Here is a 26,044-nt window from a genome sequence, read left to right as displayed (position 1 = left end):
ACATTGTTGCCCAGACTGGCCTGTGTAGCCCAAGCTGACTTTGAACTCAGCTATGTTCAAGATCACCTTGAACACCCAATCCTCTTGCCTCTGTCTCCCAAGGACTGGAATTATTATTATTATTATTTTTTTTTTTTCGAGACAGGGTTTCTCTGTGCCTTTGGAGCCTGTCCTGGAACTAGCTCTGTAGACCAGGCTGGTCTCGAACTCACAGAGATCCACCTGCCTCTGCCTCCCCAGTGCTGGTATTAAAGGCGTGCGCCACCATCGCCCGGCTTAAGGACTGGAATTATTGACGTGTGCCACCACACCCAACTTTGGTCCCATTCTTCAAAAATCTGTCTTTGGGCAGAGGACTCTGGCATTAACTTTTGCATTTTGATTGATGACTCTTCCCTTGGTCTTTGCAGCCTGTGGGCCGAAGCTGACCAACTCCCCAACGGTGATTGTGATGGTGGGCCTCCCAGCCCGGGGTAAGACTTACATCTCCAAGAAGCTGACTCGCTACCTCAACTGGATAGGTGTTCCCACGAAAGGTAAGCCAGGACTCGAGGCCAACAGCTGGTACTCTCCGGGTGGCCGCTCACAGGCATAACTGTCCTGGGTCATGGAGTCTGATCCTGTTTCCCAGTCCTGTTGGCTCAGTTCATCTTCACCTTCTTCAAGCTCCCCGTGGTGACCTCATGTCTGTGGATCGTTTTTCTTTGAAAGTCCCATCACATGTCACTGTAGCCTTCTTTTGGTGGCCATCCTCCCCAGCTTCGCGCTGAATGCTATTGATGATATTTGTATACACCCTTGCCCTGTCTTCCCAACTAAATGGGAAGTGTCCTGAGGAGAGGGATTAGCATCCCTCGCTGTGCTGAGATTTTTGTTTTTTAATACTGGTGCTTGACTCTAGGTCTACATAGGTTAAGCAGTAACTATTAAATATGATCTCATTATCAAAGCTGTGTCAGCAGGAACATGGCTAATTTAGACATGGCAGGGGTAATTTTAGAGTTAGTAGCTCAGCAAGTAGGCAAGGCTGGTTCTTCAGTGAGACCCACTTATGTTTGGATACCTTATTTGTCTTAACATTTATTTATTTCATTATTTTATATGTATGGGTGCTTATTGTGCACGTGGAAACACACACACATGCGCACACACACACAGTACATGTGTGCCTCATGCCCCAGACAGCCAGAAGAAGGAGTCAGATCCCTTCGCACTGCAGTTATAGGTGGCTGTGAACCTCCATGTGGGTGCTGGGAATTGAACCCTCATCCTTTGTAGAGCAGTATGTGCTCTTAACTGCTGAGCTAACGCTCCAGCCTGTCTTGTTTTATCTGTGTGTCTGTCTGCCTGTCTATGACAGTGTTTCACAGCTCAGTGGTCTCCAATGAGCTATACTATATCAGAAGCCACTGAACTTCTGATCTCCCCGTCTACATTTCTGTGCTGGGAATACAGTCATGTGTCACCATGACCAATGCTTTTGGTTGATGCTGGGATTCAGCCCAGAGTTTCATTTATGATAGAAAGGACTCTAACAGCTGAGTGACATCCTGACTCCTACAGTAACATTTTTTCCCCCTAGATTCTGACTGTTCTCGGAGTCTGTTTCTGGTTGACAACCCTGGGAGATGGGATCGGGATCTGGTCCCTAAGAGATAGCTTCTGGTACAGGAAGAGTCATGGACCTTATTTCCCAGACCGTGACCTGGGGATGACAAGCCTGGACTGGGACGTCCACACTGTTTGCATATGAGATTACTTATCCAGATAGGTATTGACTGAGAAGCCGTTTGTTCCTAATGGCTTATCCAGGACTGTCCTTGTCTTTCCTGTCCAGTGTTCAATGTGGGAGAGTATCGACGTGAGGCCGTGAAGCAGTTCAGCTCTTACAACTTCTTCCGCCCTGACAACGAGGAAGCCATGAGAGTCCGAAAGTAAGCCTGAGCTGCCGTGGGTTTCCCGTGTGCATGTGTGCGTGTGTGTGTGTGTGTGTGTGTGTGTGTGTATGTGTATGTGTGTATATGTGTGTGTGTGTGTGTACGCTTGTGTGGAGGCCTGAGGAGGAGCTTGCGTGTTCTTTGGGCACTGTCCACTTTATAATAAAATAATACATGTAGATGAGTGTGAGTGTGTGTGTCCACGTGTGTGGAAGCTCAAGGACGTCAGATAAATTCCTCTATTACTTCTCTGTCTTCTGAGACAGGGTCTCTTTAAACAATTGTTTTATGTGTATGAGTTTTTGCCAGCACGTATGTTGTTAGTGCCTGGTGCCTGGGGAGGCCAGAAGAGGGCTTCAGATCCCCTGGTGCTGGAGATACAGGAGGTTGTAGTTTTCCAGGTGGGTGCTGAGAATCAGACCCGGGTCCTGGAAGAGCAGCAAGTGCTCCTAACTGCAGTTATCTCTCCAGCCCTTAGACAGGGGCTGTTGATGAACCTGGAACTAGCCTGGCTGGCCAGTGAGCTCTGGGGACCAGTTCTAGGGTTACAGAAAGTGGCGTGATGTGTGGCATTTAGATTAGTGCTGGACATGCAAACTCTTGTCCTTGTGGCCTTGTGGTCGGCAGTGCTTTACAAAACTGAAACAGCTCTGCAGACCTCTCTGGAGAGGTAGGGTCTGCCACCGTGGAGCTTAACAAGTAGTCTAGACTGGCTTGCTGCCCATGAACCCTAGGGTTCTCCACCTCCCTGGCACTGGGGTTACAAGAGCACATGCCCAATCCAGCATCTGCTGCTTCCTTCTCTCCCTCCTCCTTCTCCATGTAGGTCTGAGAATCCAACTCAGATTGTACTATGATCTGAGCTCTCTTCCCACCCAGTGGCTTCCTTTGTTGTGAAGCCAGGTTCTGTAAAAGGAAGAAAAACCCAGTCTGCACGCTGGCTCTTTGCTGGAGGCCATCAGACCGAGCTGGTAGTAGGACAAGTCTCTGGCCTCTCTGTGACTGGCTGCTTTGAACTGCTCCCAGGAGTAAGAACTGAGCCTCCCTGAGGCGGTTCAGCAGCAGCCAAGCACCAGGAGTGAACAAAGTCCCTTTCTTTGGAAACCATCAGTTTGCTTTTGCAAAAGAATTCTTAAGCTGCAGGTGACAGGGTGGCGCTTTTCAGTTCTGCAGGTGCTGGAATCAGCTGGGTATGGGAAGAGATCCCAGTCTCTGGTGCCAGGCCCAGCCCTAGGCATGCCCAGTGAGGCTCTCTGTGTGTGCTCTGGCATCCGTCTTTATTTTACTAGTACTGTTATTAGTTTTGTTTTAAGTTAGGGTCTTGTTATAGAATCCTGGATGGCTTGGCACTACCTTTTATAGCTTGGATTGGCCTTACATGCAGATCTGTCTTCCTGCCTCAGCCTCTGGAGTACAGATATTATGAGAGTATTTGGCACCCTGTCTGCCTAGCACTGATTTTTATTTTTGTTACTAATTTTTGAGATAGGGCCTTATGTAGCCGAGGCTGGCCTCGAGCTTTCTGTGTAGCTGAGGATGAACTTCTGGTCCTCTGGCTTCCACTCCCCAGTATGAGGATTATAGACTGTGTCACCAAACCTGATTTTATACAGTGCTAAGGACTGAACCCCTGGCTTTATGAATGTTTGGCAAGCACTTTCCCAAGTGAGCTAGATCTCTTGCCCTTGGTACCAGTTCTTTAAAGATCCCTAGGTTTAATTTTTAAGCTGAGCATGGTGCACTGTTTCTATAATCCCAGCATTTTGGAGGTTAAGACAGGAAGTCAGCAAGTTCTAGGCCAGCCTCAGCTACCGAGTAGGTTCAAAGTCAGACTGGATAACTTAGTGAGATCCTATCTCAAACTAAAATGAAAAGGGGGCTGGAGTTGTTCGTCGTAGAGCACTTGCTTGGCGTGTTCAAAGGCCTTGATTTCAGTTCTTAGGACCACAAAAGAAAGACAAAGAGCAAAATGTTAAACCATTAAAAAAAGAAGGCCATGCATGGTATCTGGTGCCTGGAATCTCCACACTGAAGGGGCTAAGGTGAGAGGATTGCTGGGAGTTTGAGGCCAGCTTGGCTATGGAGTTGAATGCCAGCCTGGGCAGCGTAGCTGGAGCTGGTCTGGTCTGAAAACAAACAAACAAACAAACAAACAAAAAAACAATCCACAAATACAAACGTTCCTTAGGGAAATTGATCCCACGTGTAGCCAGGCATGACAACTGCCTCCCTCAACTGTGTGGAGGTGGATGTTTGTGCTGGTCCCCAGGTCAAGGGCCCCAGACCTAAAGAGGCCTGGTTAGCACCGAGCAGCTTGGAATGGGAACATCGGTGTGTGTCAACAAGGGATGTGACTGCTCAGCTGGACCTGCTCTGACCAGTGCTTTCCCTCTTGTGTGTTTGCAGACAGTGTGCCTTAGCTGCCCTGAGAGATGTCAAAAGTTACCTGACGAAGGAAGGAGGACAGATTGCAGTAAGTCTGGGGGGCGCAGGCACCTCTGTCCTCGGGGGCCCGAGCAGTATGGAGAGCTACTGTAGCATGGCTAAATTTAAGGGTTGAGGGAACAAGTGGCCCAAAGCAGCTCCTGATGACTCAGGAGTTATCTTGTGATGGATGTTGGGATGTAGCTTTGTCACTCACCTGTGCAGTGGGCATCTGGGCACCACCTCCACAACAGTCAGGGGCCATTGCTTGGTCCCTCATTGTATGTAACTGCTTGCTAGTTTCCCAGTTTCCCTGCTTTGCTGGAGAGCTGAGGGCAAAGAATGAGGAGGGAGCATTATGGAGGGTTAGGAGATAGGACACCCTGTCTAGAAGGAGGAATTTGGGGCTTATTTCTGGAAATAACAGATTGAATTCCTTGTGGTTTAGGTAAGTATCATTTTCGGTTTTTCTGAGCTACCTTTTCCTCTATCAGGTTTTTGATGCTACCAACACTACTAGAGAGAGGAGACACATGATCCTTCATTTTGCCAAAGAAAATGACTTCAAGGTGAGCCAAACTTGCCTCCTCCAGCAAATGCTGAGTGGACAACACCTTGGGAGCTGCTGATTACCTGACTCTGGCTTCAGCCTCTTTCTGTCTCGAGCTGTTGTTGAGGCAGGGTCTCACTCTGTAGCCCAGGCTGCCTTCAGACTCACAGTAATCCTCCTGCCTCCGTCTGCTAAGTATTGGGAGTGCAGGTGTGAGCTTCCACTCATCACTGTCCACATTTTACTGCCTTAAACAAGGTCTTCCTTGTGGCAGGATGCCTAGGGACAGTGAAGCCCTCCCTCCCTCCCTGGCGGAGGGTGAAGGCCGTGGCCATGCAAAGTTGACGTTTTATGGAGTAATACCTAGTTCTTCTCTTCCTCCTTATGAATATTTTGGTTAACAAACAGGGACAAGAGCTTCTGGTTCTAAAGCACAAAATCATGGGTTTTGCTGAGACATTTTCATACATGGGCATCATTATACTTTGTTCCTATTTGCCCTCCTTTCTTCTCTCGGCCCCCCTTTTAGTGATTTACTGGTCCTCTTTTGCTTCCCAAATAGCCCCTTGGATTCTGCTTTCAGGGTACATGTATTCCATGCCTGTTGTTCCTCACCCCTCCCTTTAGTCTTCTTCCTCTGTCATGATACCCCCTTCCCCCCCACATTTAAATCTAGGTTTTTCATATAGATGGCAGCATGAGTCTGAGTCTGGCTTACTTTGCATCTCCCCAGTCCCATCCTTTTCCTGTTGGTTTCCTTTCTTGTGTCACAGTGACATCAAGGTTGGCCTTTTGTGGGTTGTTTTTACATGTCTGCCTTGCTTCCTTCCTCCAGGTATTTTTCATTGAGTCCATATGTGACGACCCTACTGTTGTGGCCTCCAACATCATGGTAAGATAATTAGGAAGCCCTGTTTGTATATTGCCATTATACTGGGAGGCCATTTGCAGTCTTGGTCAGGGACTAGACAGTAACTAAACCTAGAGAATCAAGCACCCTGCTCCGTGTGTGGTTGAGTGTCTTCAGGTGGATACTGGGATGGCAGAAGTACATGGGGATATTAACTTAGCACAGCACAGGCTGTGACCTGGACATGCTCTTAAGGGTCATCCATTCCTAAGGACTTTGAGGACATACAGCAGGTATATGTCTTGGTTGGGACATGGTAGATAAAGGAGATAGACAGGAAGTAGTTTCACCTGGTGGCAGAAGCCGAGTGATGGTGGAGTAGCCAGGGATGATGGGCAGCTTATCCCATCGTACAGCGGAGGCCATCCAGATGTTCACTTTTGCTTTTTAGGTCCCTGGTAGGGAATGATGCTTTTATGTAGGCCAAAGCCTCCAAGGCTCAGTATGCCAAAGACAAAGTTCCTGAATTTGGGCAGAAAGGGTATAATGATGGACCCCTCCCTTTCAACTCTACTGTGCCAGGGATAGCTTGTCCAAATAAGTCAAGGTCAATGGCACCATTATTTGATTAAGCCTTAGTATTACTTGATAGCAATAGATCACAAAGAGAGATGAGTATTATTATTATTATTATTATTTTTTTTTGGTTTTTTGAGACAGGGTTTCTCTGTGGTTTTTGAGCCTGTCCTGGAACTAGCTCTTTTTGACCAGATTGGTCTCGAACTCACAGAGATCCGCCTGCCTCTGCCTCCCAAGAGATGAGTATTATAAAGATGTTTTCACAGGTTAGTTTTGTGTGTGCATGTGTGTGTGTGCACATGTGTGTATGTGTGTGCATGGTGGGGTGGGCACACATGTCACAGTAAGAATGTAGCCATCTGAGCTGCTTCATAAACTCACAACTTCTTATGTTTTTAGATCATTTTCTTTTCAACTTTGTTGTTGTTGATGTGTGTTTGAGGCAGGATTCCCACAATGAGCCCAGGCTGTCCTGGACACTGTGTATCCCAGGCTGATCTTGGAATTCGAGGCTCCTGTACTGATCCTCCAGTGCTAGGATTATGGGTGTGAGCATCACTTCTGGTTTCCAGGTTAATCATATTGGAATAGGACATATTTAATAAGGAAGACAAGTTTTTCATAGGGAAGGGAGGTATGACTGCATATACATTTGCTTATTTATTTATTATTTGGGGATGAGATCTCACTGTGTAACCCAGGCTGGCCTTGAACTCAGGGCAGCCTGCTTCCTCTTTCCTGAGTTCTGGAATTACAAGCGTATACCATTGCCCAAGGTACAGGTGTACCTTGCCTAAAATATACCTTACCTTTAAAGGGATGCTAAGTATCTATAGCTTCTTTACTTGGTCTTTTTCTTCAAGACAGTGGGAGTGTCTGCAAACATAAGGAACAAGCTCACACTTCAGGAGGAGCGGGTCTGGAGGCTCAAAGCTCGAGGAAGGGCTGTGCTCACAGAGGGAGGGCTTCGCTGTTTTTCTTTGGTTTTGTTTTCCTTGCTTTACTTGATAGTGAAGCTGGTGCAGCTGTGAAATCATTTTCCCCATGGTGTTGTCATTCCTGTACTTAGGAGCTGTCTTAGTAGCTTTCTATCCATTCACATAGTTAGCTGTTGGCCCTGATCCTCTGTTTAGAAAATCTTTCTTTGATTAAAACTAAACGTTTTGCAGATTAGGTTCAGGGCTTTGCGACCTATATTAATGTTTTTATTGTACAATTCACATAATGTACAGCTGACCTTTATAGCTATTTTTAGTGTGCTATTTTTCGGCAGCTTCAAATACATTCAGATTTTAGGCAACTGTGTTTGTGATGTTGGGCTGTTGGTAGGGTGCTTATCTACCACATACAAAGCCATAGGGTCAGACACCTGCGCTACATAAATTGGGTATGGGAGTAAATACTTGGAATCTCAGCATTCAGGAGGTGGAGGCAGGAGGATCAGAAGTTCAAGATCATCCTTGGCTGCATAGTGGGTTTAAGGGAAACCTAGGGTACGTAGGAGCCTGTCTCAAAGCAAGTAAACAAAATAAAACCAGAAGCAAAAACGCTTGGAATCTCCAGGCCTTTCCATCCTCCTATCTGCCTTTTAGTTGTGGGATCCTAAGATTAAAAGCAGTTCTGAGGGCAGGCATGATGGTGCCTGCTTAAATAATTCCAGCACTTACTGGACAGAGAAAGGTAGCGGGTTTTAGGAATGTTTGAAGCCATCCGACTTGTTCCATGTTCCATCCCAGGGCTAGATAGTAAGACCCTGCCTCAAAAGACAAAAACTCATCAGAGTTTCCTTCACATCTACCTGGGTTTCTCGGCATAATTGTCCAATTATAGGAGACTCCTTGTCCAAGAAGGGCAGCTCCAAGAGGTAGAGGCACCAGGTCTAGTTAGATGTCATCACAGAGACCAGCTCAGGAGGATGCTGCTTCTGTTGGGACGGTTGGAGAAACCCTGCCAAGAGCAACACTTAATGTGCCTTTTCCAACCAAAGGCCTGCTCTTGGTGTGCCTCTGCTGAATTGAGGGCCAGGCTGACTCAGCTATTGAACTGAACTGCCTCCGTGTATGGTCCAAATGTGTCCCTTATGGGGTCTCTGTGGGTATCCTGTGTCTGTCCTTCACGGGCATCCTTCTTATGTAACCATAAGGCCATGAGTCAAACTTCCTGACCCACATTCTTTTTTCTCTCTGAGACGCTGGGTAGGATAATCTTTATTCTGAGAATTTCTGGGCTATTCCCGTTTGAAAGTCCACATCTGACTTAACTAAGCAGAAAGCCTTCCAGTATGATTCATCAGCTGCTCTTTGTAATGTTACAGGAAGTTAAAATCTCCAGCCCGGATTACAAAGACTGCAACTCAGCAGAAGCCATGGACGACTTCATGAAGAGAATCAATTGCTATGAAGCCAGTTACCAACCTCTTGACCCTGATAAATGTGACAGGTGATTTCCAGAGATTGCCACCCTCAATTGTCCACAGGGGGGCTTGAAATGTCTTCTTGAGGTTTCCAAAAAACAGCTCCCAAATGTCTGTAAATTCTGAAAATGGCTTTTGGAGGGTCCCTGAGGCCCCGCCTTATGGTGATGGAGCTATTGGCAGTTGGCTGCTGAGGGAGGGAGGGTCCCTCTCCTTTGGGGGCATGACTGCTGCTATGTTGTCCATGACCCAGTGGATGGTGCATACAGGGCTGCACTGATAACTAAAACACGTGAGATGGGGACATTTAGGGGGAGATAGTGGTGGATGTGCAGTCTCAGAATAAGGGATAGCTCAGCAGTTATGAGCACATACTGCTTCTCCCCACGGCTGGAGTTTTGTTCCCAGCAGCCACATCAGGCAGCTCACAACCAATTGTAATTCCAGTTGCAGGGGGTCAGAAGCTTCTTGCCTCCAGGTTCCTGCACTTATGTGCACATACCCACACAGATGCACACACATATAAATACATACATACATATATATATATAATTAAAAATAATAATAAAAAAAGAAGTCTTTTTAAAAAAATATTTATTTATTTATTTATTACGTATACAATATTCTGTCTGTGTGTATGCCTGAAGGCCAGAAGAGGGCACCAGACCCCATTACAGATGGTTGTGAGCCACCATGTGGTTGCTGGGAATTGAACTCAGGACCTTTGGAAGAGCAGGCAATGCTCTTAACCTCTGAGCCATCTCTCCAGCCCCAGAGGTCTTTAAAAGTATAAATGTATAGGCCAGGTGGTGATGGTGCACACCTTTTATCCTAGCACTTGGAGGCAGAGGCAGGCAGATCTCTGTGAGTTCGAGGCCAGCCTGGTCTACAAAATGAGTTCCAGGACAGCCAAGGCTACACAGGGAAACCGGTCTCAACCCCATTTTCCTCCAAAATAGTATTAATGTATGAAAGTGTCTTCTTCGACTGTTTTACCTTAAAAAGATATATACTAGGTGTTTGTTTGTTTTGATTGGATCTCACCATAGCCCAGACTGGGCTGGAACTAGTTATGTAGAGTCACAGGTCTGCCTACCTCTGTCTGTCCAGTGCTGGTATTAAAGCTGTGTCACCATGGCCAGCTAGGTTTGCTTTTCTTTTTTCTAAACATCTATACATTTATTTATTTTTTCATTTGCTCATGTTTGTGCTTTGTGCCTGTGTGTGTGCATGCATACATACATACCGCAGCACGCACATGAAGGCCAGGGGACAACCTTTGAGAGGACTTTTCCTCTCCTTCTACCTGGTGAGCCCAGGGGATCAAACCCATGCCATCAGATTTGGTGGCAAAGCGACTTCACTCAGAACCATGTCACTAGTCTCTCCGCCTTACTTTTTGAACAGTCTCTCACTGAACCTGGAGCTCACTGGTTTGGCTAGGCTGACTGGCCAAAAAAAGTGGGTTTCAGGCTACAACCTGTTTCTCCCCAGCTCTGAGATTACAGACCCAGAGCTTTTAAAGAAGGTGCACCTGAACTTGATGTACAAGACTTAAGCTTGTGCACCACTGAGGGAGCTGTCTGTCCAGCTGTACTGTCTGGCTTGAACAGCCCGACCGTGGGAACTGTTGCCTTCATTTCCTCTCTGACTCCTAGAGATGACAACAGTCCCTGCTCTAGGCTCCCAGGAAGCAAATATTTTAGAAGCTGGCTAGGCCTAGGGTGAGGAGTGCTGTCCTGTGGGCTAGGGCAGCCTCAATGTGGTCCTCAATGATGTTTCTTTGCAGGGACTTGTCGCTCATCAAAGTGATTGACGTTGGCCGGAGGTTCTTGGTGAACAGAGTGCAGGACCACATCCAGAGCCGGATTGTGTACTACCTGATGAACATCCACGTGCAACCTCGTACCATCTACCTGTGTCGGCATGGGGAAAATGAGCACAACCTGCAGGGCAAGATCGGGGGCGACTCGGGCCTGTCCAGCAGAGGCAAGAAGGTAGGGGAGAGAGAAACAAACATGGGCTACGGACTGAGTGGAGTCAGGAGGATGATTGGGTGATTGGCTCCCACCTGTCGAGTGGAGGTTCCTTGGGAGGGTAGGATGTTGTGGTTCTTTTATTTATTTATTTATTTACTATTTTTGCCTTACTATATTGGGTGCATTTGTGTGTGTCTGTATGTGTACATGTGAGTGTGGACTAGGAAGGGGAAGTAAGAGTCAAGTCTCTTGGACTTTGATAAGGTTTAAGTGGCACTGGGGGTTTGGGTGGCCTTGGTGGCTCCCAGGTGACCACGTAACATAACCTATGGAAGGACTTAGAGTTGGGGTGACCCCTGTCTCCTCATTTCCTCAGTTCGCAAATGCCCTGAGCAAGTTCGTGGAGGAACAGAACCTGAAGGACCTCCGCGTGTGGACAAGCCAGCTGAAAAGCACCATCCAGACCGCGGAGGCCCTGCGACTTCCCTATGAGCAGTGGAAGGCGCTCAATGAGATTGACGCTGTGAGTCCCGGGCCCATGTGGCTGTGGGGAGGCCTGGAAAAGAGTGGAAAGTTCTCTCCAGGGTGCTATGGAATGCTGGTGGCTTCCCGAGACCCCCTTTATTTGAGGTGGCTCTATGGGTGAGTTCCCTGGTGTGAATATTGGTCTCTCTGACAGGGTGTGTGTGAGGAGCTGACCTACGAGGAGATCAGAGACACTTATCCTGAGGAGTACGCACTGCGTGAACAGGACAAATACTACTACCGGTATCCCACAGGCGAGGTGAGCAAGAAACGGCCCACATGCGTGTCTGTTGGCCTTCCTTTATAATGGTCATGAGCTGTTGTATGTGTTGTGTGTGGAGGTGGCTGAGAGAAGGCCGTGGGGACCCCAGCAGGACCAGGTGAGTCCCCACAAGGCCTCTACAACCCACCCCATCTCTCACCAGTTCTGTGAGCTCATTTCTACTATGACTTTGGTCTTAAAGCTCACCCCATAAAAAGCCCCAAGGGAAGCGTGTTGTGTTTCTCCCACGGGACAATGAGAAGTCTGGGTATCTGTCTCTGATGATGTGTGTGATGATGCAGGAAAGAGCAAAGAGGATGGCTGGGGATTCACTCCAGACCAAGCTTTCCCCTGGATGGCAGGAGACATGATAGACAGGCTGGCTTTGAGGATGTCACGCTAGGTGGCTTGTGTCAGGTCCGGGCCAATGTCGGTAGAGGGAATGGCTGAGCAGGCAGCTACTCTTGAGTTGGAATGAAGTGTGCTGAGCCGTGTGGTACTCTGGGTGTTGAGCCAGGTGGCTGTGTTGACACTTAGTGGGTGTCCTTCTGAGCCTTTGTCATAGTTCCCATTCCTGGTGGGCTACCATGCTGTTTTCTGATCTCTCTCTGGTCTTCACTCACTGTAACTCTGGTTAGAAGGGAGAAAGGCACAGAAGAGTCAGTGTAAGGAAGAACTTCTGCTAGTTTTTTCTGTCGCAGCTTTTACTCATGGTGTAGCTCAGACAGACCTTGCTTGCAGTCCCGTCTCCCCACCCCCACCCCAGTGCTGGCATTCTAGATGCCCACCACCGTACTGGCTCCATTTCTGTTGTTAGAAAGAGGATCTTTAATGTGTAGTCCAGGCTGCCTTGTGCTGCTGCCAGTCTTCTTGCTTCAGCCTTCTGGGTGCTGAGGATTATATATGCGTACCAGCCAGCCTTCTGGGTGCTGACGATTATAGATGCGCACCAGCCATATCCCGAAAGGAAACTGCAGATGTGTTAGCGGTCAGTCTAGTGTCTCCTAGCTCCTAGCTCTGCTCACCACAAATTCCTCATCTCTAGAGTCACCTGTTCTAGGTGGTGAACAAGAGGAGCCGTTGAGTGTATGTAGATGGTGATGCTTAGTGTCTTCCACTTGACATATAAATTTTCAAGGTTTTCTCACGTTGTGGCCTGTGCCAGGATTTCATTGCTTTTCATGGCTGCCTGAGTAATCGCCATGATAGCCTGACAAAAGTCTGATCTTTCTCCAGTGCTCAGGAAGAAGGAGCTCAGACAGACAGGATTGCAGGCTTCTCTCATGATTCTTAGGGATGGTAGTTCATTACATGCAGGGCTGAACACTTAGAAGGGTGAATGTGTGCGTGTGTGGGGGGATGGGCTGCGACCGATTACAGGATCCTCCCCTAATTACTATCCCATCCCTTCGTTCTCAGTCTTACCAGGACCTGGTCCAGCGCCTGGAGCCTGTGATCATGGAATTAGAGCGCCAAGAGAATGTGTTGGTCATCTGTCACCAGGCTGTCCTACGCTGCCTGCTAGCCTACTTCCTTGACAAGAGTGCAGGTATTGAGGGCAAGCCATGCCCAGGAATGAAGGAAGAAGGAAATGGGCCTTGAGTGCGTGTGGCAGGGGACCCATTCTCTCTGCTTTGTATCTAAATATAGATCTGCCTCACAACCTGCTGAGGGGTCTCTACCTGCTCCCTACGGGACAGTGTGATGCTCAGTGGGCTTCATCACTTCATAAACCAGCCCGAGAACCCTCAAGCCTCCCATGTGACCCAGAGCTAGGCATGAGGCTCTCACCGTGAGCCTAGGGATGCCCCTGAATGTCTCCCTTCACATCAAGTCTCTTATTTAACATGACAACGTATGTCTCGTTTCAGAGGAGATGCCGTACCTGAAATGCCCCCTTCACACTGTCCTGAAACTGACACCTGTGGCGTATGGTGAGTAGCAGCCCCTACTGGGCCTTGACCCTGAGGCTCTTGGTGGCTGTGGGGCTGCCGATGAGGACGGTCTCTTTAACAGAAGCTGTCTTCTCCGTCTTTCACCTTCAGGGTGCCGTGTGGAGTCCATCTACTTGAATGTGGAATCAGTGAGCACACACCGGGAGAGGTCGGAGGTGAGTTAGGCTCCGACGTGTGGGACCCTTGGGAAACCCTGGGTCTAGCTTTCTTCTGGAGGGTTCTGACTGAGTTTCTTTGGTGCCCACTGGCCAGCTACCAGCTCCATACCTGTTCCTAGCCTGTCTTTCCTGTGACTTCATGGGATCGGTTCCTTTTCTTTCTGTCCACCCTTTCTCTCTGCCCCCGTTTCTGCTTGACTGGGAAGAGTGAGTTAAACAGGGAGTTAGCTCCTTCTCTCAAACATGACCGCAGTGCCGTAGCTGTTGCTGCCTTCTCAACAGCCCCAGGAGGCTGGCACAAACAGGATTGGCCGGTCAGCAACACCATGTGTGTGCACTTCGTTCACAGTTAGGCCGGGTTAGAGGATAGGGGTCCTAAGGGCTCCTGAGCATTGGTCTGCAGGAGACTCAGTGCCTGGCTGTTACTGTGTTCCACATCAGGGAGGTCTGAGATTTTTTTTGGGGGGTGGGGAGGGTGTGTATGGTCATGTTGAATCCCTTCCTGGGCAGATTGTGTATCTGTCCAGGTCTGCGTTGTGAAAGTGGGTTTAAATTTGCTTTATGCAGGCTGTCAAAATACAACACTTTGCCAGTGTAGTCAGACCTTCCTCTTACACCGAACTTGACTTTCTGTCTGTGGAGTCCGAAAAACAGGTGACTTCCCCATTCCCAAGAAGCTTGGCCGTCAGACATTGGTAGGAAGGGTCCATGGGTATCAGCCAGTTCACTGCCCAGCTTGCACTGTGGACTTCACTGGAAGAGGACTGTGTCCCTGGGCTGCCTTGCCCTGTCTCCTGGCCCCACCCCTATCAACCAAGGCATCTGGAAAATGTGCTCATTTAGCTGAATGAGGACACCCCAACACTGGGCTTAGACATGAGATGGGGTCCAAGGGCCTCGGAATACTTCCTTACTCGGTACTGGGGCTGAAGCTGTCCTGGGCTTTGAGGTGGTGGGTCATGGACTGGACCCCAGGAGCCCACTTTCCTGTCTTGCCATCCTTTGTTGGAAGGTTGACATCTCGTCCTGGCTGACAGACTCTGCACCTTCGATCTCCTGCTTTGCCTCCTAGATGGAGGCTGGGTACCGTTTGGGGGAGCACAGTGTATTTCATGGGTGCTTGTGTGTGCTGCAGTCCCAGGTGGCCTGACACCTTCCCCCTCCCACACCTGTGATCTCAGAGCCAGCTGTCTCTCCTGGGCCCTCTGTGGGTGGGGTAGCTGGGAGTAAGGTTCTTTATTTTGACCCCCTTCTCTCCTGTGGTTGTAATTATTTTTTTCCTCCTCTGCTTTGCACATAGCGAGAAGTTCTGTGCCAGCAACAGTTCAGGGTCAAGGCCACTCTCCTGGGTGTTCCTCTGGTTGTACCCCTACAAATCGCAAGAAGTTGTGTGTGTGTATGTGTGTGTGGTGTGTGGCTTTTCTACCTCCCTCCCCACTCCTTGTAACTGTCGCCTTCTTTCTTTTGTCTTTGTCTGCTTAGGATGCAAAGAAGGGACCTAACCCGCTCATGAGACGCAATAGTGTCACCCCACTAGCCAGCCCTGAGCCCACCAAAAAGCCTCGCATCAACAGCTTTGAGGAGCATGTGGCTTCCACTTCTGCTGCCCTGCCCAGCTGCCTGCCCCCGGAAGTGCCCACGCAGCTGCCTGGACAAGTCAGTGATTCTGCTTTAATTACTGCCTACAGGGGAGACGATCCCCAGACTTGGGAACTGTGTTTGTGTTTGTGAGTGAGGATGTGTGCTTGTGTTTAGGGTGGGCTGCATGTGTGATGTGCAGTAGACTGTGTTTGTGGGTGTGTAGTGTGTGTCCATGCGGCGGTCAGAACGCGAGATACCCTCTCTGAAGATCTTTCCTGGTCAACAGTGACTCTGTCTGTCCTTTCTGAGGTCATGGTCTTTGTCCTTTAATTAGCAGACTCAGGCAGAGCAAAAGAAATTGTAAAATGTTCTGCACATTTGTGAATAGTTACCTCTCGGACAGTCTATACTTTAGCAGTGCCCAATCCGGGAGTCTACACGTTTCTTCCTATCCCATAGCTAATCACCTCTATGAGAGAAAAAAGTTGAGGTTCCACAGAGGAACCTTTCCCCTCTCCATAACCAGCATAAACTGCCCCCCCCCACGAGAAATAGTCCAGATCTGGAGAGGCAAATTGATAAAGCTCTTTGCATGCAACTGTGAAGACCCAAGTTCAGATCCCCAGAACCCATGCAAAAGCTGAATGCAGAGGGACGTGCCTGTAAAAGCACTGGCCACGGTAAGATGGGAGGAAGCTGAGTGAGGAGGGACGCGCCTGTCAAATCACGGGTGGAGACATGAGAAGTAGAAACAGATGGATCCCTAGAGGCTCCCAGGTCTGCTGGCCTGGCCTACACAGTGAAATTCCAGGACAGTAAGAGACCTCCTTTAAAGGAAAGGTAGAAGATTCCTGGGGACTGACATCTGAGATTGTCCTTCAATGTTCATTCATGTGATGCTCGTGGTCATCGGCATCCCTGTACATGGATGCACGTGTGCACAGTCTGTGTATTATACATAACATGCGTAGAATCAGGCCGCCAGGATAGCCATGTTTTCACACAGCAGGTAGATTATCAGAGTGAAAACAGAACCCAGCAGTAGTCTCTATTTCGCTAGTTTAAAAGATCAACGGCTGGAAGAGTTTGACCATCGAGTATGAAAATTTTCAGAAAACCAGATAGCCAAGAACCTTTGCAAACATGAAATATAGACCATGCCCCGATGCCTGGCTGAATTCATCTCCATGCTAGGCAAACTCTGGCTACGTCTGCTGCCTACCAGTGCTTCTGTTGACCCCTGGTCTTCCTGAGGTCTGGGATGTGGTATGGAGAGAACACCGAGGCCTCCAAAGTCCATTTAATCACCCCAGGCCTCGGTTTCCTAATCTGTGGAATTGGGGAATAAGACACCCCGCAAAAAGTGGCTTGGACAAGGTGATTGGTGTGGTACACGTGATTGGGGTACACGTGATTGAGGTTCAAGTAAGATGACAGATTTGCTGAGAGCCAAGAGACCTGACTTAGGTTATAGCTCTGCCACTAACGTGAGTGTAAATCCCCCCCCCCCCCCGCCACACACACCACCATCACCACCAAGCACACACTTCTTTGGCCACAGGTTCTTGGTTCAGGAGTTGTCTTTTATGCAGTCTCAAGTTTATGGTCGTCCTGTCTCTGCCTCCTGAGTGCAGGGTTTTGCTGTTTTGTGGAGAACAGCGTCTCTCACAACGCTTAGAGATTGGCCTCGAACTCACTACGGAGTTGAGACTTCAAACTCCTGATCCTCCTTCCAGCTCCCAAGTGCACCGCCGTGCCTGGCAGGTGGAAGATTTGAGTGGCCAGGCTCAGCCTCTTTAGCTTTGGAGATGGGCTCGGGACTACGTGGGAAGACTCTGGTGGATATTCCTTTAGATCTGAGAGTTTTCTATTATAGCCAAGCAGAACTGAATTGCATCACCATGCCACTTGTCCTGGTGCATCGTGGGAGTCTTTTGTTACAGAGGCCTGAGGAGATTAACCTGGGCCTGGGACAAGGGACATCCAGAGCTACGCTGATCTGGTTAAGGAGGACACTGGCAAGGGTCCGGTCTTATCCCACACTTCCCAGATGCCTCTGAATTTATTAGGATAGCCCTTCAGGATAGTCAGATCCTCAGGAACAGATGTCTGGGATCTATTGGCCGGGTCAGACATGGGAGGTGTGGGGGTGGGCTCATCTCACCAGCTGCCATCTGGCCTCCTGACTGACTTTTTCCTCTCTCCTTACCTTGTCTCCCTGCAGCCTTTGCTAGGGAAAGCCTGTCTGTAAGTATTTCCTTCTCGATAATTCTGTCGCTTGCATTTGCTTTTGCCTGTTTGCCATTCTGTCTCCTGCCTGTTGAAATATTTAGGCTGAAGACAGTTTGGGAGAAAGAGATGGGAGGAGAGAATCCCCAAAGTTGATAGAGAAGGGCTATGTTATGGCCAAACTGACAATGTTCAGCAAACTCCATTGCCGTCAGCCACAGAGTTCTACTCCCAGTCCCTCTTGGGGCTCTAGGTTTTGTCTTTAATGGTCACAGGCTGGGGCCTATGTAATGTCAGATTTCCCTGGTGGGGTCAGCTTTTGATGGAGAGTGAAACCAGTCCTTGCTGTCATTTCCTGCATGCCCTCTCTCAGAGGAGCATCCTTTTATTCAGAAAGCAATATTTATCTGGAGCCTAATATCCAAACATGGGGACCTGCTGTGATGACCTGGAGGTGTGCCTGTCAGTCCTACCTGGGGACAGGCTCTAGAAAGACATCCATGTCAAAACTGTACTTGATGATCCCGCTTCACTGCGTCCTCAGACCCCACTGCGGCTGTGTCAAGCTTGAGAAAGAGGAGTGGTCCAGCACTTGGAGCTGTGCAACCACAGAACAGGAGGGTCCAGTCATTGTATCTCTGTCCTTAAATAAGAGACGGGCAGGGCAACCCTCTTCCTGTTTAACAAGTACGATCAAGTGACCTGCTTGCACACCCACCAACTGGTAGGCAGTAGAGGCAGGCCTCAAAGAGACCTTGTGTCCCAGAAAGCTAGCTTCTTGCAAAGGCCTAGGTATGGTTTTTCTCTCTCTGATTCTTCTGTTTTTTTGTTTTGTTTTGTTTTGTTTTTCAGGACAGGGTTTCTCTGGGTAGCTTTGGAGCCTGTCCTTGAACTCACTCTGTAGATCAGGCTGGTTTTGAACTCACAGAGATCCACCTGTCTCTGCCTCCCGAGTGCTGAGATTAAAGGCGTGCGCCACTGCTGCCCAGCATCTCTCTGGTTCTTGAAACCCGAAGGGTACATTGAGCAGCCACTGGCCTGTGGGTTAGCTCCCATAGCTTCTCTTGCAGCCACTTCCCAACGGAGGGGATTGGCCTGGCTGTCACTTTCCCTCTCAGAAAGCAACAGTGTCTATCATCCACCACCCAGTGTCTATAGTTTGAGGACCAAGGGTTCTCCTTGCAGAACCTTTGGGTTGTAACTTGTGGCTTAGCTTGTCCACTTCCAAGATGAATCTAATAGTGCTTTTGACTGGAATCCCTTAGTTAAGCAAAAATGTCTCCTCCTAAAGACTCATCACCCCAGGTAGGGTCAGATTCTATTCCCGAGACCCAGAATCTAGGCCAGCCCAATCCTGTGACCAAAATTAATCAACTATTCTTTTCCTGAGATAAGACAACTATGACCCTGGAACTTACTGTGTACCCGAGGCCTCAAACTCAAAGCAATCCTCCTGTCTCACCCTCTGAGTGCTTGAATTGTAGCTATGCATGGACCAACTTACCTGACTTCCAGCATTTATTTTAAAAGCCAGACTAAACCAACTTTGCCACAGCCTTTGGAACGTTAGGAAAGTTAAACCAGTCTTAAGACTTGAACTTCCTTATCTGTAAATGGGGATTGCAACCCTGTAGGGACCTTTGATGGTGAAAATATGCATGTAACTCACGGCAAAAATTTGGCACCTAGGAGGGTCCTGATGGGTGATGGGCATCTACTCTACATAGAGTGCTTCAGGCCAGCCTGGGCTAAATGAGACCTTATCTCAAACCCAAACAGAAAATACTAAAATTGGTTTTGTTTTCTCCTTTTCCAACCTTCCAACCTGTTTTTTTTTTTTTCCTTTTTTCCTCCACTGTGCTTGAAAGACGAAGTGTCTGTCACATTTTTTCAAAGTTTTCTCCTTACTAACCTGGGAAAGGTAATGGAGCTGTGCATGTCCCTCTGTCTCCTCCTGCATCTGGGCCATGGCTGTCTGCCGAAGGGGACTGTGGTCTGTGCACAGATTGGCCATTGTGGAGTCTGTGGCTCATGTGTCAGCGCTGGGTGGTCTTTCAAGCAGCACCATTGATGTGGGGCCCTTCCATCTCTGCCTCTGTGTGTTCTGAGCCGGGGGTTCCTGGAAGAGTGATGTGGACACGGCTCGCCATGTGGCTTCCTGTTACTGTCACGTTGTCATCATGTGTGGATGCTAGAGGCTCCGGGCTGGAGGTGTGGCAGGAGAAGTGGTAACCCCCTCCCCTCTTAGATCCCACTACATGGCCAGGGCTCTTCCTACACACGTGGTCCAGGGCCCTGCCAGAAGGAACCCTGTTTCATACAAGGCACTGCTGCCTGGATCTCAAGTCTCACTCAGATGAGTGGCGACCGCAGGGCAGACCAGAACTAAATGTCCCTTCTACCGACATCTGCAACTAGGCTCCTTCATTCGGTGGCTGAGAGTAGTTCTTGCATTCCTGCCTACCTGAAATCCACCACTCTGTGATCCTGCCCTGGAGTTTGGAGGGCCCAGACGGAATACTTTTATTGGACATTTGTTCTTTGAAGGGTTAGATCTGGGGGTTTTAGGGAGAGATGCTTACCGGCCAGTGGTAGTAGTCAAGGCAGGGGACTGAAGAACATTTTAAAAGGGAACTTGATACCAGCTAATGTTTTGTGAGATTTCTTGCTAGGGGTACACGGGTCAAGACCCAGCAGACTTGAGTGATACAGCCCTCGCTGGGCCTCCATTGTACAGCCAGCCATCCCACTTGTCTCTTGCATTCTGTGGGGCTTTGTGCCCAGACTTGGGAACCCCCCCCCCTTGTAGCTGAGTGCAAGGTTCTGTTAACTGATCCCAGAGAGCAGCTCTGCTGTTCCAGACAGTCCCCACTGATCTTGCCCTGGCTGTGACCAATGAGAGAGGGCTGTGTGGCATGGAGAGTGGCCCTCAGTTCCTAAAGGGAAGGGTGCATGATGTTCCTATCTGTGCCTCATGGTCTCTTGTCCTCTCTAAGCAGCATTGTCTGAGGCTTGTGGCAGCAGGCTCCCGAGTAACATGCCTGTCCTTCTCCATGCCCTGCTGGCTGGAATCTAGAGCCCAGTGCTAAGCAGAGTCCTGGCCTGTGTCTCTAGCTTCTTTCTGCAACCTAGGGTATTTTCTGTCATGTTCTGAGACCTGCTTGGGCTCTTCCACATGTTTGTGGTTATCCTCTGCCAGGGGTGTGTTCTTTCGGGAGATGGAGGGCGGAGGTGTTTTGTGGCATGGTTTTGAGCCTTTTGCTTGTGGCGCAGTGAGCAACAGGTCCTGACCCTCCCTTCCTCTCTCTCCTGGTAACAGAACATGAAGAGCCCCCGGAGTGGCACTGACTCTTCCCAGAAGCACTGAAGCTGAAACATGGGTTCCGTTCCATTTCTACAGCCTGCCTTGTGCCCGCTCATCTACCTGGAATGGGGGAGAATGGAGGTCTGTCTGCTGGGTGAAGAGTAGCAACACCGCCTGAGATGTTGGGGTGGCAAAGACAACTAGGAAGCTGGACAGATCCCATCTTCCCATGACAAAGCTGCAGCCCTCCCCACCCTCTCTTCTCCTGGGACTTCCAGGGTGTCTGACCTCACAGACCCTACTGAAGCATGGGGAGGACTATAGTTCTAGAGGAGGTGAGGTCAGGCCTCTCAGTGGATGTCACCATGATGTTCTGGTTTGTTTCTTTGGATGTTGACCTGGCATGTTGATAGCCGAGAGACAAGACTGGCAGAGAATCCTGAAGTTCAGAGTGAGTTAGACCCCAGATGCTAGAGGCTCAGGGATGTTCAAACACTCGCCTGGCTTTTATACATCTTGGCCTGGGAAGAGGCCTCAAAGATAAGAGACTTGGACAAATGCTGCACTGGGTGTGGCCATTCTCCTGAGGCTCACTGGTCAGCTGGGCAGTGACATGCCCTGGCTCTTCCACGTGTCCACATGCCTTCTAGGTCTCGACTTAAGGGACACACTGGTTGCATCAGTGTGGAAGGAAGCATTTTGCTGAAAAAAGAACCAGGACCCCCTCTTCCCTGGGGCTCTTAGGCTTTCTGTTCTCCAGCCTGGGCCTGGAGGCACCTGAGCAAATCCTGTGGCTGGCTGTTTGCTGTTTTGCACTTTCTTTCCTTTCCCCTCCCTCCCTCCCTCCCTTCCTCCCTCCCTCCCTCCCTCCCTCCCTCCCTCCCTCCCTCCCTCCCTCCCTCCCTCTCTCTTTTTTCCTCTCTCCTTTCTTCCCTTCCTCCCTTCTTCTCTCTTTCTCTCTCCCTCCCTCCCTCCCTCCCTCCCTCCCTCCCTCCCTCCCTCCCTCCCTCCCTTCCTCTCTCCCTTCCTTCCTTCATTTTTCTTTTTCTTTTTGGGCAGAAGTGTGACCTGAAAGTCCCACTTCACTTCAGGAACCGAGATGGCAGGGTGTTGGCCCTTGGAGGCTTGGAGCTGCTGAATGGGAGGGATCAGAGTGTCTGTGAGATGGGGAGGCTCAGAGTCTTCAGCTTTGCTCATGGTTTCCAAGAGGAATGGTGGCCCAAGTAAGGCTTGTTCCTAGAGCTGTCTCCGTGTTTTGCTCTAGTGTCTGTTGTATGCCTGATACAACCCTGCTAGGCATCTCAAGGAGTTCCCAAGAATAGAAAATTGTCCTTGTCGTCTTCATGATGTCTGTGATGTTTTTGCGTGGGTTGAGAGCAGTGCTGGTGTAACTACCTATTGTTTCTGTCTGTTTGGAAACTCAGTGGGTTTTGCCCAAATGAGCCTTTTATAAGGATGCCCCACAGCTGGTGCTGAAGGTCACTTTCCTTTCCGCCTTCTGCCTGTGAGTCCTGGGGAGCCTATCCTCCCCAGGTACAGGTCCTGGGGTGACACAAAGATGTTCTTTGGATGCTCTAAAGTCATTTCATGCATCCACAGCTAACCACTCAAGTTCTCAGTCCAGCCCACTACCCTTTAAATTTGTGGTCACCAGAGAGAGGACGATATACATAAGACGTGAACTGTTTCCTCTCAGTGACTTGAGTTTTGACAAGTATATCTGCAGTGCAGACTTGTGCCCAGGTGTGCACAGGCAGGTAATACTTTAGCCTGGGGACCTGAAGTGTTGCATCTGGAAGGTGGACAGGATCTCAGCTGTGTAACCCAAACTAGCCTCAAACTTCTAGCAGTCCTCCTGTCTCAGGCTCCCAAATCCAGCAGTGGAGTCATAAGCATGAGCCACCGTGTCTGGTAGTGCGACTTTGCACTTGGAGCTAGTTCCTTAGGTGTCCTCTTCTGAGCACATCTACTCTCTAGTTGCAGAACTAACTCTTACAACATAGAGACTCTCGAGGCTGGGACAGGTAGGGGTGGTCACCCGTGACTAACGTAAGTCAGTACATCAAGCGAAAGCTTTGTCCGGTGTGTTTTCACTTTCTGTGAAGGGGTGGATAAGATTGGGCTCGGGAGATCTTGAAGGGGGTGGAACACAGCTTGATTTGAAGCACAGTGACTGGATGGACAGGGTGGCAATCACACACCGAACTTCCACACTTCCACCCAAAGCAGCAAAATAAAATGGGGACCAATGTTTTTTAACTTTGCATATTTGTTTTGGGGATAAATTTCTTCCATTCCCTTCAACCATGGGCAACACCCTTCATTTATGAGAAGAAAAACTGTTGGAACCACGCCAATGATATTTTCATTTGTAATACTTGAAATTTATTTTTTTATTATTTTGATAGCAGATGTGCTATTTATTTATTTAATATGTATAAGGGAGCCTAAAAATAGAAAGCTGCATAGGTTGGGTTTAATTGTTCCATTGGTTTGGGGCCTTTCAATGTGTGATCCATGACTTCTTCATGTTCTGTGTATTTGTCTCTCCGTGACCTGGGAAGAAGCTATGCAAGCTTTTAAGCAGGATACACCTTTCGGAAATTTGTATATTTTGCAGTTGCTAGAATAATAAAAACCTGGTTGAGATATGCCAACAAAACTCACTTCTGGGCCTCTTGCAGGCACAAGTGTCAGTTTTCCTTCTAAGCAGCGAGTGTGTGTGTGTGTGTGTGTGTGTGTGTGTGCGCACACACACACACACACACACACATATGCACACGTGTAGAGGTCAAAGGAAGACCTGGCAGAAGTCGCTCTCTTCTGGCCTCCAGAGACTGAACCCGGGTGGTCGGCTTGTCAGTGCCTTTCCTTGATGAGTCGGCCATCCTGGCCGGCCACAAAGTGTCTTCATGGCCACCGTACCTGTCAGCTCCTAGCAGAACCATCGGTTATTTTCCTTTAAACAGGACACAACAGTTTGTCAAGTTTGTACATTTGGGAGATAAATAAAACGTGTTAATTTTAAATTAATAGACTTTTGCTGTTGGTTTATTTTTCCTTTTCTTTCTTTAATTTTTTCCCCCCACGGAGTAAGGTAATGTACATAGCCCAGGCTGGCATCAAACTTCTGAGCTTCCTGTCTTGGTCTTCTGAGTATTGGGATTATAGGCAGACAGCACCACACCTAGCTTAGACTCAATTAAAAAAAAAAATCCTGTTTCCATGTGTGTGCCGGTGTGTGTGCCTACCTGGAGAGGTCAGCTGACAACTTCAGGTGCTGATCCTTGCCTTCCTCCTCGCTTGAGACAAAGGTCTCTTGATAGCTGCTGAATATGCTAAGCTAGCTAGCCCACAACCCTAGGATTCTCGTCCCCTCACCCCCAATCTCAGCATAGGAGCAGTGAGACTCAGCTTTAGGTGGGGTCTGGGAATGTGATGTGAACTCAGGTTGGTACAGGAGTGCAGCTAGCACTTTCCTCACTGAGCCGACTCAGTCCCTCTAGAATTGGAGGTTGAGCTTAGGGATTCACGAAGGCTAGGTAAGAGCTGGACCACTGGTGCTTCCAATCAAGCTTGATGGTCTGTACTGTGAAAGAAACCCAGCTCCTATCAAGTAATCCTCTGGCTCCCACATATACTGTGTCAGTGTGCCTGTGCCCTTCTTCCCCCAAATAAATGATTTTTCAAACTTCAGCAACTTTTGTTGTCCTTATTGAAAAGTTAAGAGCTTGGTGTTTTGTTTTTCTCCCAAGAGTCGAGCTCTTTCTTTACAGATTGAGGAAAGATAGAATGAGAATGAGCATCCACTTTGAACTGTACACATTGCAGAAGTTGCCCTGATGTCTAAATCCTTCCACATTCCTAACCCTAGCAAAGAGAGCAGCCTTGGGGCATCTTCATGCTGAAGTGACTCCTGGGGTTGTCTGGAAGATGCAATGGGACAGACAACTGTAGACTTCCATGCTTTCTGACTCCTAAGCAGCTGGGTTGGATCTAGGGGATGGAGAGAGCTTTGCAATTTGGTCCCATCTTTTAGGTCATCTTCTGAGAGAATGAAAAGATTGCTAGGGCTGTGGATAGGGCACCACTTTGCTTCTGCAAGGTCCTAAGTTTGATCTCTAGCATGCTTCTTTCCCTGATTAAATGCAGTTTAACATAAATTTTAAAAATGCTAAGTGTGATGGAGTATACCTATAATCACAGCACTTGAGAGTCTGAGGCAGGAGGATCATGAATTTGAGGCTGACCTGGACTTATAGTGAGAGTCTGACAAAAGTAAAAATGAACAAACAATACCCGCCTAGAGGTATGGATAAAGAAAATATGGCTTTGTAGACACTGGAATTTTTTTTTCCAGCCATAAAGACCAAAGAAGTAGAAAGCAAACCAGGCTACAGTGCACCATGGCAGGGTGTTACACAGGTCAGAGCTGGAGGGAGCTGGTCACATTGTATCTGTAGCCAAGAGGGAGAGTCAGATGCTTACTCGGTTTGCTTTCTCCACTCTATTTAATCTAGGATCCCTTGCCCAGGCAATGGTTTTTCTCACAATTAAAATGGATCTTCCTACATAACCAAGATAACCCCTAGCAGACATGTCCAGAGGATCATCTACCAAGTGAGTCTAGAGTCCATCACTTTGACAACGCTAATCGTCACACTGTCCAAGGAAACAAAGAGAACTAATGGGAAGGTGACAGCTTTAAAATGAGAGGGTAAGGGGAGAAACATGCTCAAAGTATATTATATATTTAGATGAAAATGTCCTTGTGCAACACAGGACCATATACTATGAATACATGCCAATTAAAATATTAAAGAACAAGCAATAGTCTGATATGATTTTTATTTTATTTTTTTTATTTATCAATAGCTACATCAACCTATCACTCCCAGATCTAAAACCCAAAACAGGTCCATAAAAAGCAATTTCAGAAGCACTAGTAGGCAGGAAAGAAAGTCAAAGAAAACAATGCTCATAGGCAAGAAAATGCTCATGTACAGATCTATAACCAGCTCTTGGGAAGTGGAGACAAGAAGTTCAACATCATTCTATGCTAGCTATGTACTGAGTTGACAGCTAGCCTGGGCTACAGTCAACCTTTGAGGGGTGTTAAAAGAATTAAAACCACAGCCCCCAGTCCAGAGGAGGTAGAAGTCATTGAGATGGGACTCTGTGGGGTGTGGCAATGTGCGGTCTCCTGGAGGCCCCCGTTAGAGACTCAGAGACTTCCTGCTTTGTCATCTTCCGTGCAGTTTCTGTCCAATGACATCTGTCTTGGCATCCAGGAGTTTA

The 26,044-nt window shown here is 48.5% G+C and overlaps 1 protein-coding gene across 6 annotated transcripts in view; it reads left to right on the top strand.

Moving 5' to 3' along the window:
- Positions 1-23,781, top strand: part of Pfkfb3 (6-phosphofructo-2-kinase/fructose-2,6-biphosphatase 3) — an 87,697-nt gene extending 63,916 nt beyond the window's left edge. For 2 of the 6 annotated variants that reach the window (XM_057787696.1, XM_057787693.1), the window contains exons 2-18: positions 411-536; positions 1,838-1,934; positions 4,344-4,410; positions 4,856-4,930; positions 5,747-5,803; positions 8,655-8,779; positions 10,543-10,750; positions 11,109-11,255; positions 11,412-11,516; positions 12,939-13,068; positions 13,391-13,453; positions 13,565-13,629; positions 14,200-14,286; positions 15,115-15,288; positions 17,438-17,460; positions 19,311-19,363; positions 20,762-23,781. In XM_057787696.1, the coding sequence (XP_057643679.1) occupies positions 411-536; positions 1,838-1,934; positions 4,344-4,410; positions 4,856-4,930; positions 5,747-5,803; positions 8,655-8,779; positions 10,543-10,750; positions 11,109-11,255; positions 11,412-11,516; positions 12,939-13,068; positions 13,391-13,453; positions 13,565-13,629; positions 14,200-14,286; positions 15,115-15,288; positions 17,438-17,460; positions 19,311-19,353 (1,592 nt within the window). In that variant the 3' untranslated portion in view covers positions 19,354-19,363; positions 20,762-23,781. The remainder of the gene's footprint in view (positions 1-410; positions 537-1,837; positions 1,935-4,343; positions 4,411-4,855; positions 4,931-5,746; positions 5,804-8,654; positions 8,780-10,542; positions 10,751-11,108; positions 11,256-11,411; positions 11,517-12,938; positions 13,069-13,390; positions 13,454-13,564; positions 13,630-14,199; positions 14,287-15,114; positions 15,289-17,437; positions 17,461-19,310; positions 19,364-20,761) is intronic. The other 4 variants (XM_057787695.1, XM_057787698.1, XM_057787694.1 and 1 more) reach the window with 4 other exon arrangements.
- The last annotated feature ends 2,263 nt before the right edge of the window (positions 23,782-26,044 follow it).

This window comes from Chionomys nivalis, chromosome 13, assembly GCF_950005125.1.
Source record: "Chionomys nivalis chromosome 13, mChiNiv1.1, whole genome shotgun sequence".
Lineage (NCBI taxonomy): Eukaryota > Metazoa > Chordata > Mammalia > Rodentia > Cricetidae > Chionomys > Chionomys nivalis.
The sequence above is the reverse complement of the archived record's forward strand: the minus strand, read 5'-3'. Positions and strand labels throughout refer to the sequence as shown.